The 16135-nt window shown below is 35.6% G+C and overlaps 1 protein-coding gene across 5 annotated transcripts in view; it reads right to left on the reverse strand.

Annotated features, from left to right (window-relative positions):
• Window positions 1-4281: 4281 nt before the first annotated feature.
• The window catches only part of MMADHC (metabolism of cobalamin associated D), a 37255-nt gene continuing 25401 nt past the window's right edge, over window positions 4282-16135 (reverse strand). For 3 of the 5 annotated variants that reach the window (XM_015068383.3, XM_053215040.1, XM_015068382.3), the window contains 6 exons: window positions 14321-14356; window positions 12457-12674; window positions 10035-10140; window positions 9343-9473; window positions 5761-5847; window positions 4282-5012 (listed from right to left, as the gene is read on the reverse strand). In XM_015068383.3, the coding sequence (XP_014923869.1) occupies window positions 4818-5012; window positions 5761-5847; window positions 9343-9473; window positions 10035-10140; window positions 12457-12674; window positions 14321-14356 (773 nt within the window). In that variant the 3' untranslated portion in view covers window positions 4282-4817. The remainder of the gene's footprint in view (window positions 5013-5760; window positions 5848-9342; window positions 9474-10034; window positions 10141-12456; window positions 12675-14320; window positions 14357-16135) is intronic. The other 2 variants (XM_053215041.1, XM_015068384.3) reach the window with 1 other exon arrangement.

Consider the following 16135-nt stretch of genomic DNA (forward strand, 5'->3'; position numbering starts at 1 on the left):
TATGTGCCACTCCCTTCTGGCCTACAAAATTTCTCCTGAAAATCGGCCGATAGCCTTATGGGATTTCCTTTGTAACTGTCTTTTCTCTTGCAACCTTTCAAATTCTTTATTATTATTATTGTTATTGCATTTTAATTACTATGTGTCTTGGTGTGAATTTCCTTGGGTTGACTTTGTTGGGGACTCTCTGTGCCTCTTGAATCTGAATCTCTGTTCGTCTCCAGATTGGGAATTTTCAGTTTTTATTTCTTCAAATACATTTTCTTCCCTCTTTCTCCTCTGGGATCCCTATAATGTGAATGTTATTAGGCTTGATGGGGTCACTGAATCCTCTTAAGTCTGTTCTCATTATGCAGTATTTGTGTTTCACCTGTTCAGCCTGATTGCTTTCCATTACTGGATCCTCCAGGTCACTTATACATTCCTCTGCTTCCTGTAGCCTGTTTATTCCATCTATTGCATTTTTATGTATTGCATTTATTATCTCTGATTTTTTTTTTACCTCTTTGTCAAGGGTCTCACAGATTTCCTTCACCCTTTTCTGAAGTCCAGTGAGTATCTTTATGATCATTAATTTCTGAATCCTATTACTTGTTTCACTTGGATCTCCTGCTGTGATTTTTGTCCTTTTGTTGGGGACATAGCCTGTGTCATTTTCTCTACCTCTCTGTTTCTGTTAGAGGAGTTAGCCACATCTTATGCTTTTGAAATTAGTCACTTTATGAAGTAGGGGTCTTATAGTCCTCTGCAGTACAGTCCCCCCCCCCCCCCCCCAATTCACCAAAACCTGGAGCTGCAGGAAGTCTCGTGTGTTGCTTGCATCCTGCTAATTTTAATTTGTCTGGGTCGCTTTTTAAATCCAGACGTCTGTACTGACTCTGCCTGTAGTGGGCTGTGCTTGCTCTATGTGGTGTGAGACCCAGGCAGCAGTGTTGTCTAAATTTGCGCTGAGCAGCTGCTAGTCTTTGGCTAGATCCCCCAAAGAGCAATGGCCACCGGGGCATGTTGTGTGGTGGCTGGGAGCACATAGCATCTGCGTGTGGTATTAACAAAACTTGCACGGAGGCCAGCAGGCTTGGGGTGGGTGAGTTCTCAGAACTCACGGGCGAGTCCCACTCCTAACTGGTTAGGTAGTATCTGTGCAGGGCCACCTCCTGCAGGTGGCTTTGTATTTATGCTTGGGGGATGGGGGAGGAATAACGGCACCTGCTACTTTGTTCCTAAAGAAGGAATACGCTCCCTCCTGTTTCTTCCACACATTGTGCAAAGTGTCAATTCTGTGGTGCTTCTCCAACAGCTGTTGTCTTTTTAAGGGCAGGGACCCAGCTATCACTTGCCTTCCTTGGCCCGGTGCTGAACCAGCTGACTTTTACAGCTCTATGCTCCAGGTCCTGTTTGTTATACAGTCACAGAATTAAGTGCCGTTTTCAAAGCCAGTCATTTTGGGGATTCTTCTTCTCCATGGGGGTTCCCTGGTGCTTTTCCCTGTCTTTGCTCCCTCTCCTGCAGGCAGCTCCTGACCATTTCTGCCTTTTCCTCACCTCTCAGATGTGGCTGCTTCTCTACATTTAGTGTTTTCTGCCAGTCTTCAGATTGCTCTTTGGTTTATTTACTCAGATGTGAGTGATATCTAGTTGTAATGTGGGATAGGGTGAGCCTAGGGACCTCCTATTCTAGGGCCATCTCTACTCAGTGATTACGTCACTCTTAATGCAGAATGTATTAGTCTTCATTTTTGTTTCCTGTATCTCCTTAATATATCAAATCTACTCTCATATCCTCTATTTCCTTAGATGCATGCCTATTTACTGTTTCAAAAACTAATGGTTTTAACCCTGACTGCACATCTGAGGCACCTTGGAAACTGTAATACTGATTCCCAGGCCTCATCACTAATAAAATCACCCTTTGGGTGTGGCAGCCAAAAATCATCAGTCTGCTTACATGTCTTCCCAGGTATTTCAAATGTACAGAGTTGAGCACTGAAGCAGACTGTGCATTCAATGGTTCTCAACTGGGGGCAGGTTTGTTGGGATCAATTTAGGACACCATGTTAAATGTTTTTTTCAGATATGCATTTTGTTCCCTTCCCCATCCTTCCCCCCATCCAGCAATGTCTTCAGATTTTTTTGTCATGACCAGGAATTGCTATTGGCATCTAGAGAGTAGAGGTCAAGGATGGTGCTGAACATCTTATAATGCACAGGCCAGCTCCCACAACAATCACCCAGTTCAAAATGGCTATAGTGTAGAAATAGATGAAACCTGCTTTGGAGCAACATGAAAACCAGTTGTAAGAAGAGGAAATAGATTTGGAACTAAAAGCAGAATTCTGTTTAAATGTAAGGATTATATTGATGTTACAAGTGACAGAAGTCCAAAAAAGAAATGAAAGTTTTATATTTGAAGCCAGAGAACTGTTTGAAGTGTAGTATCTGTAATTGAAATTTTTAGATAGGTTTCAATACATTTTCAAAGAAATTCAGAGCATGCAGAGTTCAACAGAATGAAATCTGAAGTTTCTTTATCTATGAAATGTGGCAACAGTGTTAACCTGAAAGTTCTTTTGGTTTAAATTCAACAACTCTTTGATATTTTTAATCAGTTAGTAAACTTGACAATGACCATGAAGAGCCAAAATAGAAATACATACACACACATTATATATATATATGTACACACTGGAATCACTCCAAATTCCAGTGCTGGGTTTTAATACTAGTTGTGTAACCCGATACATGCTCCTGTATGTTTCCATTTTGTCTATTACAAAATGAGGGACGTGGGTCAGATGATTGGAATGACTCCTTCCCACGGTTAACATCTATATAAAAATTCCTCAGTTCTGGTCAAAATACAAATTTCACAACAAAACCTATTTCTCAGTGATAGGTCTAAATTTCAAAGGCTCACCTTCATTTTAAATAGCAAATTTATATTTAAGATGGATAATTTTATGGATTTCTTTATGGGGTCCATTGAATAAGTGAAAAATGATCAAACTGATATGTTTTTCTTATTGCAGTCCATAAAAGTCCACTACTTTCTACTATTTATCAGTAAGATTCTCTTGGATTATATTTCCCAAAACTGAATCTTACCAGTAACATTTCTGAAAAAAAAATTTAACTGGCAGTTACTGCTTCTCATGTTGTTTTTGGCAACTGTTACAAAGCAACATGATAAAAGAAGCCTTGGCACCCCGCACACAGTACAGAACCACAGCCAGAGGATCTTTTTAACCAGTAGATGGCACTTCCTAATTGTTAAAGCCAGTGTTGATACTTCAAGAGAACATGGCTCAAACAATGGTGCAAGGTGGGAAATGCCTGAATAAGTAACATGCACATTAGAAACAGAGTGCTGCAAGGCCATGGACCAAGTAATTATTTTTTTGTGGGAGCTGTCCTTTGCACTGTTAAGATGTTTAACAGCATCCCTGGCTTCTACCTACCAGATGTCTAAAGTAGCACCCCTTCCACTTTGCCTGCCTCAAGTTGTGACAAAAAAATCTCCAGACATTGCTAAATTTCCCATGAGGCAAAACTGCTCCAATTCAGAACCACTGAGAAGTCAAAAGCTATGCAAACAGATTTATAATTATACATATAATCGATTAAATCTCCTATTGCTGAGTGAAAGCCAGACATAAAAGTGAACATACTATATATATAGTTTCATACAAATAAAGCATGAAAACAGACAAAACCAATTTATGCAGCAGGTGAGAGGAGGAAGAGCCAGTAATGTTCTGTCTTGATCTGGGTGCTGCTTACATAGATGAAAATTTATTGAGCACTTATGATAGGTGCACTTTTTTGCATATATACTTCAATAGATATTTTCCACAATGCTAGGCTATATATGGTATACTGCTTTGTATTTTTCATAATGAATGAAAACTTTGTAGCCATTTCTCTTTGAATCAACACTTAGTTACATGTTAGCTAAGCAGAGTTCTAAATCAAGGTGTGAACTAAAGTTTATCATCTCCATGTGTTCCTTTTAAAAAGTCACTTAATTGAAAAATACAGAAAAAATCCAATTCACTAATTGATTTGGTAAAAGTTACTTGGTTCTCCTGAGATTCTCTCTAGGCAAAAGCCACACAAATCTATGATGATGCTATGTTTAAAATGCTGTAAAAAGCCACAAATGAGGCATTTCTGTTAAGTATCATAGTTTCTATCTCTTGCTAAAATGGAGAAATATATTTGATTTAGCTGCTGAGGCAAATTTTGTCAAAACAAACTACATTTATCTGCCTCCAGGAGTTAGGGATTCTTTTTTTTTTAAGTATTTATGAGATTCATATTGTAGTATTACCCTTATTCTTCTTTTCCTGTACAGACACTACTTCAAAGTAATACACCTGTACCATAACACTTAACAGGTAATAAAGAAAATTTAAAGCTACAATGAATCTAGAATTCTCAACTGCATTTATTTAAAAACCACATCTTTTAAAAGAACTAAAACTTAAAAATATTGCAATGAAAAACCAGACTGTCATAACCAAATGTGATTTATTTTTAGAGAAAAATAACAGGTTTTTCCAATAAAGGGAAGAAATAACAATATGAGATCATGTCCTGATTACATCCACATCCATGGATGTGATCAACATGTACTCAATGATAATATGAATGAACATTTGAGATTTAAAAATCACAAACCACTTGCCAACGCTGTAAACCCATAAATGTTGAAATAAATACCCAGAAATAAGTAAATTTTAAAAATTTAAGCTTTTGAGTGTTTATAGATCAACCCAAATGTTATGTACAAATAGTACTGCCAGTAAGCTGACACTGCTGTTAGTTTCCACCTAATTTCTTCATAATATGGCTATCTGGTGTTGCATTAGTGAAGATACTTCCCACAAACACATGGGTACCCCAGAGACTATGACGAATCACTTTACAGCAGCCAAGATCATCCACAGAGAATCCTAAATGTCGATAGCGTTCATCTGTTTCAAAAAGAGTGTTGTTTGTATATGATCCAAAAAACTGGAGGAAATAAAAATCATATTCATTAGCAAGAAAGGCAATGATGTAACAGTTTTTATGCAAACATGAATACGTATCTATTTTAACACCCCAAATATTAAAAAAAATCAAATAAAAAGGGCAGTTTAGGTACTGCATGTGACCAAACACCTCTTCATCTAACACCTGTCCTTCTGGAAATGTGAAACCAATAATCTAGCAAATACACGTTATCTAGAACCAAACATCTAGAATTAAACTAAGTTTTTCATTTCTAGTCTACACTACATGTTACTTTTTGAAAATAAGCTACAAAAATTTTCATTTTTACCTGTAACTGAAAGATACACCCAGAATGTGGGTGACAATAGTGGTTCTTATTTTTTCAAAGTATAATTTCAGAAAAGTAATTTTTTGGAAGTTAACATTTATAAGTATTTAATAACACCCATATTTTAACTCTAAAAGTTTTTCTTCCTTAAGCTATGCTAATTTGTAACTGTCAAACAGTAAACACACTAATTCATTAATATAAATCAAATAGTATTTATTAGAGTAAAAAATAATAAAAAGTGATAGTGGTCCCTCAAAGGTTGTGAATGCAACTGACTCATAGTGGCATTCTCTGGGTAAAATTGTGAGGTTAAAACAAAAGTCTTAAATCATCTATTTCTACCAAAGTTATAAACAATTTTATATTGTAAATAGTTTTACAATAAAAAACATTCCTACTTCAAATTAATCTGGCTTTCAAAATGTAATTACTCACTGCCAAACCAGATGATGGGTCAATAAAGTCAGCCCAATAGCCTTCAGCTCGAAGAGCGTAGCAAATTTCCTTAGCACCATTAATGAACTGCATTAAAAAAAGACACAAATATGCTGAAGATAGCATCTCTGTGGGTTTTAGTTTTTAACAAATTTTTAAATATCTTTTGCTTCAGAGAATTGGATAAGATTATGGCGTAATTTATCATTAGTTGTAGATTTTTACCAGTCCAAAAGATTGATGGTTCATTTAACACTTTTACTTCCTTCAAAAAGTCTAAATTGTGTATTTTTCTTCTAAATTACTTCCTGTTTTACAAAAAATTTCTAATCAGTTCTGTGCTGTTAACTCCCAAATTTGTCATGAATTAGAAAATATAATTGCTATTTTGTATTATAGTGTAAGAAAGGGAAAACAAAATATAATGAAAAAACATGAACTATTCATTCATATGTTAAAAATGTGTGTCTTTCAAAAACACATCTATCCATACTCATGGTCATGATACATGTCATGATACACATTATACCTTTCTGTATTTTTTGTACAGGACATAATTATTACAGACCATGTGTCTGTATATCTTATTCAAAATCTTGGTCTTTCCATTCTCATTTGTAATTCCTATGATGTCTTTATTAGCTTTATCAGACTAAACAGTGAAAAAGTAACAAATATTAGGACCAGATCAGAGTGTTTAAAAAAAGAAAAAAAGGACAAACCATGAATGTTTAAAAACAAGGGCACAGTTCCACTTTTGGCCATTAACAGAATAACAGATGCCAAACATTATCTGCTATTTGGTGAACACCTGCTAAAAGCTGTAAAACAGACTAAAATGTAAGATACGACAGTTTTAAATCCTGAATAATAATTAAAACTGTAATCTTGTGGAGAAGGGCAATAAGTCAAGTGATTTCCATATTTGTTCCAGCTCTGTCTGGAACACTGTTTGTCACAGGGCAAAGAAGAAGATCCCAAAGTGATGGTGTCACTAAGCCAAGGAGGTAGAAAGCAAAAGTTCTGGACTGCGGAAGTATCTTGAATTTGTGGGTTAGGGTACTGGAAGAAAGATGCACACTGGGGTTCTCAAGCAGTCCACAGAGCAATTCACCCTGGTTCAGTAGCCAAGGGCAGAACTGTGCACTCACAAGGTGAGATTTCTTGAGGAATCTGTCTCACAGAGAGTGCCTGCTGGGGCCTGAGAGCTCAATGGTGTTATCAGGGTTGTGCAGTCCTAGGTAACATGGATTTCTGGACAACACAGGATGATCAGACCTTGCTGAGCACATCTGGCATTCAGCTGAGATGCCCAAACGTCTAAGCCTTAGGAAGATGGGCCATATCCTAAAATAAGAGGTTAGCAATTTACAGCCTGAAGGCCAAATCCAGCTGGGTGCCTGTATGTGTTAACAGTTTCATTGGAATATATCCATATCTGTCTATGACTACTTTAACAATACAAGGGTAGACACTATGACCTATAAAGCCTAAAAATTTATTATGTGGCTCTTCACAGAAAGTTTGCTGATCCATGCTATAGAGGAAACTTAAGCTAACTTTCTCCCAGCACTTTCTTGTAAAATAATGAAAAACATTAAATAAAGATTGTATTCTTTAGGTTATTTTCACACTTAATACTTACACATATTACTGCATTTCATTAATCCTATTTCTTAGGAAAACTACTGAATATGGTCTAGAAAAGTAATTAAAAAGTATATCAATTTAATGAACAGATCTGCCATACACAAAACTACAAGGAGAACAAAACAATACAAACGTTTGTAAAAGTTAACTAAAAGAATCCCAAAGTATCATAAAAAGAATCAGTTTAAGTATTTCTCTTTAGATTTCTGCACATCAACAGCAAACACTGACATCTAGTGGAAAAAAACTACAACAGATTTGAACAAGAGAACTGGACAGTCAACTATGTGTGGTTCTAAAATAACCACTAATGTATCTAAAACAGAAAATTTTTTTTTTTGTAGAAAATAGCTTTAATCATTATAAAATTAAAAACAATATGGCATTTCAAAGCCCTGAAACTGGTTACAAAAAACTCACAACTATACTGGGGTCAGTATCAAATGAGGCTCAGAATCTTTAACTGATGAGAAATTAGGACCAATAATTCAATGCACATGTGAGAGCTCTCTAGTGACTAAATGATAGTAATGGTAAATGTATGTTAGATACTGCCTTAATATGTAAATAGAAAATTTGAGTTATTGTCTATTTAAATTTCAACTCTCTAAATTCAGATCTCTTTAAAATCAGATAATGTCTTAAGGCCTGCCCTCTCTGTAACTTCCTTGTTAACTAGCATATAACTTGCTCATGATTATTACTACATAAAATTTAATTAGCAAAGCTGTATGTGGGACATTTTAGTATGATGAAGTCATTATCCTAAAACATTCTGTTGAGTATGTGAATTATAATTTACTAATGAAAAGAACCATACATCCAGTCATAAGGAAAATATAAAATAATTCCTAATATCTTACATGAAAATTAGTAAAGGAAATTTTTTCAATTATAGTTAGCTAAGGCGCCTAATGGAGTTAATCTTGACTTGTCACTCGGGCCAAGAAACGTTTTCCTGTCTTGTAGAAACTGATATAACCCAACATCAAACTCTTAAGACTTTAAGTTAGCATTTACCATTTTTCAGGTTGGTGAAAATGAAAAGAAACGCTAATATTCTGGGTAAGCTAGCATGACAGGGTATATACAAGGAGAATCTTTTTTGGTGGGCAAATTGGCACCATCTATCAAAACTTAAATTACCCACGGATTCAGTAATTCCCTACTTAGGAATCTACCGATTTTATATTTGGGCATACATGTTTATGCACATACTTTTCACTGCCTATAATAGAAAAAGTTTTTTAAATTTATAAACTACTAAGGGAATTTTTAAAGTAATTAAAAATTTATAGTTTTCCCATGCAATTTTAGGCAGATTTTACATAGTATGAAATCTATGTGTAATGCTATGGAAGGGCGTCAAAGCACCTGGTTAAAAGGACAGGAAAAAAAATATGGGTCTATAATATGTTATCACTGTGCTGTATGTAGTTACTGATTACTCCTTGAAAACTGGAGTAATTTCCACTTTTTATTTGACATGTTTTAAAAACAATTTTTTTTTAAGGTTTAATTCATTTTTCAGAGACAGAGTGTGAGGCAGGAGTGGGAGAAAGAGAGGGAGACACTGAATCTGAAGCAGGCTTCAGGCTGAGCTGTCAGCACAGAACCTGATGCAGTCCTTTAGTACTGAAATATATTAGCAGAGAATAAAGGCTAAAAAGACACCCATCACCTTAAAATGTTGGTATTTAAATAAGATTATAAAATTGTCAGCAATTGAAAATTTTTTTTTTTAATTTTAATGTTTATTTTTTTTTGAGAGCGAGAGAGAGAGGGAAAGAGAAATCCCAAGCAGGCTCCATGCTGTCAGCAGAGAGCCTGACATGGGGCTAGGGCTCATGAACTGTGAGATCATGACCTGACATGAAACCAAGAGTCAAGACACTTAACTGACTGAGCCACCCAGGAGTCCCCAAGAATTACCTTTTCTAAAAGCATTTCTCTTTCATTTTCTACCTCTTCGCTCCAAACAGTCATATCATTCTTGGTTTTCTGTGTTATAGTCAGAATCATTAGTTTGTTGGTGGCTACTTCTGGAAACAGTGACTCAAAATCTATAAATAACGATAAAAATTTCAGGGAGAATTTGTTGTAAGAAGCAGTGAAAAAAGTACTCTTTAGAAACATGGTGATTAAGTTAAATTATTGTGATACCAAGTTAGATTTATAAACGCACATTATTTTTGGAATGGATACTGAAATGAAGTTTTAATTAACTTCAGCTTTTGGATGGGCTGAAATATTACTATCAATTCTGAAGAGCAAGTAAAGGTTACTTGTTATTGATCTTACAATTTTCAAAAAAAGTTTATTACGATTTTTCTCAGTATTATGTATTAGCTCAAGAAATTACAGCTGTAATAAAAAGGAGAATAACTTCAGTGAAAAAGTTACTAAAAATTCTATTCTTATCTAATGGCAGCATGAGGTCAGATGTCAGGGGACATTTGGAAGACCTTACCTCGGCCATGTAATCTTTTCTGAGCAGACACATTACAGTATTAAGTTACAGAGTATTACAATTCCTATGGAATACATTATTTAACACATTAGAAAATTAGCGACATTGCCTAGTAGTACACATGAGTGTAAAAATGTATAAAAGCACAATATACCTCTTCGCAGCAATTCTGGACATGTTTGGATTGCACACTCTACTTTGGCATTTTCAAAGTAAGTTTCTGCACTGTTGATTTCTTGTTCAACAGGTGCATTATTACCCTAAGAAGAATGAGAAATATAAATAAAATCTGGAGTTCAAATAAAATATATGGTCTGTTATAAACTTGTCTTTCCTGGAAAGGTTTTAGAAATAATTCTAGTTAACTGGCTGTGGGTAATGGTGTTATATACCCAAACTTTTCTCTATGATGAATAAAGATTTGAAAATTTAAAAATGAACACATAAATATATTAATATTCTAAGACTTGGTATGAGTAGAAGTTGGCTAAGAAACTAAAATGCCATGACTATGTCTTACAACGTTACCCTGTCTGATACTTTGATATCTACTTGTCCTTTCTTTTGTTCTATAACCTGTAAAATGGGGGAAAATAGCACTAACAAAATAACATGATTAAACATAAATTCTCCTACAGGATGAGGCTTTCATTCATCTGAAATTTACTGGGCACCTACTACACACCAGCTAACAAGAGCAGCCCTACAATGGTTAAAAAGAAAAAAAAAAAAAAAATTCCAGTCTTCACTCTTAGGTATAAAAGAGCTAGTAGAAGAAAATCAGCATGAACAAATAAATGTAATGCAATATGAAAAGTGCTACAGAGTTACAAAGAAAGTCTTTTGGCAGTCTAAATGGGGAAATGCTTTGCTGGGGGAAATCAGGAAAAGGTTGAAATCCTCATATTTGAGCTACATGTTAATTAATGTGTATTATGTGGTTTGTAAAGAATACTAGGTAAAGCAGGTTAGAAACTGAGGAGGAAAAAACAGTCCAGCAAGAGATAAACAGTGCAAGCATATGCAATGGTTAAAGAGAATGGTGCAATTAAAATATTTACGGGTCACTTAGTGTATTTAAGTGTTTTGTGTTCATTTTCACATTTACTCCTCATAGCAACTTTATGGGCTAGGTATTATTATTATCCCCATCTTACATATAAAGAAACATTTAAGTAGTTTTCTCAAGGTCAAAAAATTAAGTGAAAGAGCAAACACCTATGAAGCCAAATTTATCCTATCTCCATAGTCCATCTCACTATAATGCCTCTGAGAACTGAGGAGAGATAAGGAGGCCTTGAACTCTGGCTTTATTAGTGAGACTGAAAGGACACAAATAATTAAAAAGCTACATCAGAGATGGAAGCAATGTAATTTTGTCACTCTATATGGAGATATGGGAGAGAGGGGAGCCAAGTTTGGCAGAATTCTAATCTTGGGACAGTGGGAGAATGACTAAGTCACTTATGTTACTGATCACATGGGAATGAGGACAGGTTTTCAGAGGGGTGGAAAAACCCCTAAGTATTAGACATATAAAATCTAGGGTATTTTAAAGCAATAATGATGTTTGGCAGGCAGACAGAAAAGTGTCAAGAGAGGTCAACTGTCTCCAAATGTTAGGTTACCTGATATAAGCCATAGTAATTGTGAGGGGCTGTTCCTTAATATTATGGCTTCGATCAAACAGCCTGAAACTTTGCAGAAATTCAAAAAATGATGAGGATCAGGAGTTTGGCAGACACTCTGAATTGCATGTAACTTTCCATTTAGGTGAGCAACAATGCAATACCAGTTTGTTTATTGTTTTAATTTTTTTTTTTTTTAAAGTAAGCTCTATGCCAAACATGGGACTTGTGTTCACAGATGCCCAGATCAAGAGTTGAATGCTTTATCGACTGAGCCAGCCAGTTGCCCCTGCAATACCAGTTTAAAAATGCATTAAAAAAGAAAAAAAAAAACCTCAGAAGTTGATTTTTCTAAGTCTATCTTTTTTAGTTTACTGTATCTCAAGAATTTCAGAGTTCTCAGGCATTTAAGTTTTAAATGCCTAGGAGTGTAAATCTAGTTGGAATTTGCTCCACAAAAAAATTATTTATAAAAGTGAAAAACAGGGAATCTATATTTCTAGTAATATAGAAATAACTAAATTATATTTGAATAAGCAGTTATTACACAATGTATTTTTGAAGATTTACTTAAGAGATTGTAATCTAATTTTTCTATTTTTGTTTCCTAAGAAAGAGCGAGCAGGGAGAGAGAATCTTAAGTAGGCTCCACACTGAGCATGGGGCTTGATCTCATGACCTGAGCTGAAATCAAGAGTCACATGCTCAGCTGACTGAGCCACCCAAGCGACCCCAAAGAGACTGTAATCTAAAGTAAAATTATATAGCCAACATTATGTATAGAACAGTGCCAAGTTTTTAAAAACTATATATGTTGTTTCTGAGAATGTTGGAATTAAGTAGGTATTTTTAAAAACTTTTTCAATTCAAGTAACATGCTCACAGTTATCAGAAATTAATATAGTGTTAATAATTAGAAAAACAGAATAAAGGATATTAACAATTTACCTGAAATTCATTCACATATTGTGCCATCACAAACTCGTGTCTTTCACTTGATAAAGGTTCTGCTAGAACATCAGGTAAAGTTTTATGAACCTGGCTTTTCTTCTGTGACACAGTCCCATTGAGGTGACAATCAAAACCTATGTTCCCAGGAAGCTGGAATCTCTGATCCTGAGGTCCAAATGGGCCCATAGTTTCATCAGGCCATACTGTTTGAGAGTCTGAAGAGGAACAACAAAATGAATCCATTTTCTCAAGTGCATTGGTGGACTGAAAGAATACTCTTCTTCCAATTAGGTATTTTTTATAAAACCAATAGATCTTTGGAATTTGCTTTCCTGTGTGAATATAAATTAGTTTTGTGTTGTTTTCAGCTCATAGGCAAGTCAATTCGAAGGAGAAGGATTTAATAAAGTACAGTAATCCATACTATGTAATACCTAATAGCCAATAAAAAGAATATAGTAAATCTTGGAAAGAGTCCGGGAAGACAGCAGAGGAGGATCCTAAGCTCACCCCCTAACACAGAAACACCTAGGTTAACAGCCATATCAGTGCAACTAAACCAGGAAATAAGCCAAACACTGGCAGAATAGACTGCACAATTAATCATAGAGAAGAGGCCAATCAGGGTAGAACGGGCACAGATGCAGCTGGAAACCATACTACTCTGAGAGACTAACCCTAAAGAAGAGAGACAAACACAGAGAAGGGAGAGGAACAGACCCCATACCAGACATGGGGGACCCACAATGAGAAGACAAGTCCCCATAACATCTGGCTTTGAATCTCAGTGGGGCTTAACTTTAAGAGTTTTTATAGTTAGTGGGTTTAGCTCTGGGAGAGCCAGAGGGTGATAGGAAACTGAGTTCCCACCCTTAAATAGAGAATGTAACAAACAATCCCACTTACAGACAGCATAGAACCAGCAGTTTGAAAAGTGCCTGAGGTACACATGAAGGAGATTTTTTTTTTAAACTAATCTCAACCTGTATTGAAGTGTTGGAAAAACAAGGATCTGTAGGAAACTTCTCTGAGAACACAAGAGCTGGCAGGTGCAATTCCTCTCATTCCCACTGCAGCCTAGATACCCAGACATTTGTAGGAACCAATGTAAACACTCTCCACATAGCCTGCTAACACCGCGTGCTCACCCCTGCATTGATTTAATCCATTCAACCAGCTCCACTGGGCAAGAGTGCCTGCAACACAGCTCTGGCAAGGTCTCTCATCCTGTAAGCAGCCCTGACAGTGACCATCACACTCCAAAGTGATTCTTGCCATGGCAAGTGGAGAAGATGACTACACACACTAGTCTGACAGACATTTATTTCATCTGTTGGTCACACCAACCAAAAGAGCCTCTCAAACAAAACAAAAAGTACCCTGCACTTCTGTGCAGCCCCTGCAAATGGGCTGAAAGTAGGCATCTGGACTGATCACTGATGCTGCCAACTACAAGCCCTTTCCTGCCCCAAACAGGCTCTGAACTGGACAGGGACCAAACCCTGCCCACACAAGCAAAATGGACATTTGCAGCCAAATGGATTGAAGGCAAATGCAGCTGAGCCACAAGAGTATGGTACACCAAACCCACATAAAAGACAACTTTAAAATGCCCAGTTCTGGAGAAGAGGGGGCATTGTGCTACAAGGCACCACAAGATCTCTTCTTCATAAGGCCGTTACTTTCAAGATCAAGAGAGATGTATCTTACTTTCCAAATATATAGGAACAAACACAGAAATGAAGAAACAGAGGAATATGTCCCAAATGAAAGAACAGGATGATACCAAGCAAAGAACTAAATGAAATGGAGATAAAAAATATGCCTGCTAAAGATTTCAAATGCTCATAAATATACTTACTGGATTCGAGAAAAGAGTGTAGCATCTCACTGAGACCTTCAACAAAGAGACAGAAAATATAAAAAGAACCAGTCAGAGATTGACTCTACAACTGAAATAAAAAATACACTATGGGGAATGAATAGCATTGTTGAGGAGGAAGAAGAATGGATCAGTGACTGGAAAGACAAGGTAATAGCAACCACACTGAATAGGAGATAAAAAAAAAATTAAAAAAATGAAGAAACTTTGGGAACTCAATGACACCATCAAGTATAATAACAGTTGTATTAACAGAGATCCTGGAAGGAGAAGAGAAAAGGGAATGGAAAATTTATTTGAAGAAATAATGGCTTAAAATTTCACAAGTGTGGGGAAGAAAACAGAAATTTAGATCCAGCAGCATAGAGAACACCCCTAGCAAAATCAACTGAAGGAGGTCCACAACATCACATATAGTAATTAAAATGTAAAAAGGAGTGATAAAGAGAATTTTTAAACCTCCAAAGAAAATAGTTACATACAAGGGAAATCTCATAAGGATATCAGCTGATTTCCAAGCAGAAACACTGCAGGCCAGAAAGGAAGGGCATGATATTTAAAAGGAATTCTCTGAGTGGAAAGAAAAGGCCATAACACAGAATAAGAAAATTAGGAAAAAATCTTACAGGTAAATACAAACAATAAAAGTAGTAGATTAATCACTTATAAAACCAGTATGGAGGTTAAAACACAAAAGTAGTATCAATTATATCTATAAAAATCAGTTGCTAAAATCAGAAATAAAAATATGTCAAGTATGACATCACATACATAAAATGTGGGGGTGGGTAAAAACTTCATGCTTTTAGAATGGGTTCAAACATAAGTGACTGTCAATTTAATGTAGATTGCTGTACATATAAGATGTTCTTTGTGAACCTAATGGTAACCACAAATCAAACACCTATAATAGATGCGCAAAAAATAAAGAAATCCAAGCATATCACTAAAGAAAGCCAAAAACCGTAAGAGAGAAAGAGAAGGCAACAGAGAACTACAAAAACAACCAAAACCAATTAACAAAATGGTAATAAGTACATACTAATAATTACTTTCAATGTAAATGGACTAAATGTTCCAATCAAAACAGTAAGATGGGTGAGTGAATGGATGAAAGAGCAAGATCCACCTAAATGCTGTGTGACAAGACTCACTAAAGACACAGGCAGATTGAAAGTAAAGGGGTGGAAAAACATTACCATGCAAATGGAAGTGAAAAGAAAGCTGGGGAAGCAATAGTTCTTTCAGAAAAAAAATAGAATTTAAAAGAAAGACGGTAAAGAGACAAAGAAGGGTACTACAAAGGGAAGAGTCCAACAAGAGGATGTAACAATTGTAAATATTTTTGCAGCCAACATGAAAGCACCTACATATATAAAACAAGTATTAACAAAAAGAAGGTGACAGCAATACATTAATAGAAGACTTTAATACCCCACTTACATCAATGGATAGATCATCCAGAAAAATCACCAAAGAACTAATGGCTTTGAGTGACACACTGGGCCAGATGGACCTAACCTACATTCAGAACATCCAATCAAAAATAACAGAATACACATTCTTTTCAGAGGCACATGGAATATTCTCAAAAGATGTTACATTACAAAACAAGTCTCAGTAAGTTCAAAATCACTGAAATCACATAATGCATCTTATTGCAACACTGAAACTACAAATCAAGGTTAAAAATTGGAAAGAATACAAATACATGGAAGCTAAATAAAATGCTACTACACAATGAATATGTCAACCAAGAAATCAAAGAGGAAATAAATACATGCAAACAAATAA

This window comes from Acinonyx jubatus, chromosome C1 (assembly GCF_027475565.1).
Source record: "Acinonyx jubatus isolate Ajub_Pintada_27869175 chromosome C1, VMU_Ajub_asm_v1.0, whole genome shotgun sequence".
Taxonomy (NCBI): Eukaryota; Metazoa; Chordata; class Mammalia; order Carnivora; family Felidae; genus Acinonyx; species Acinonyx jubatus.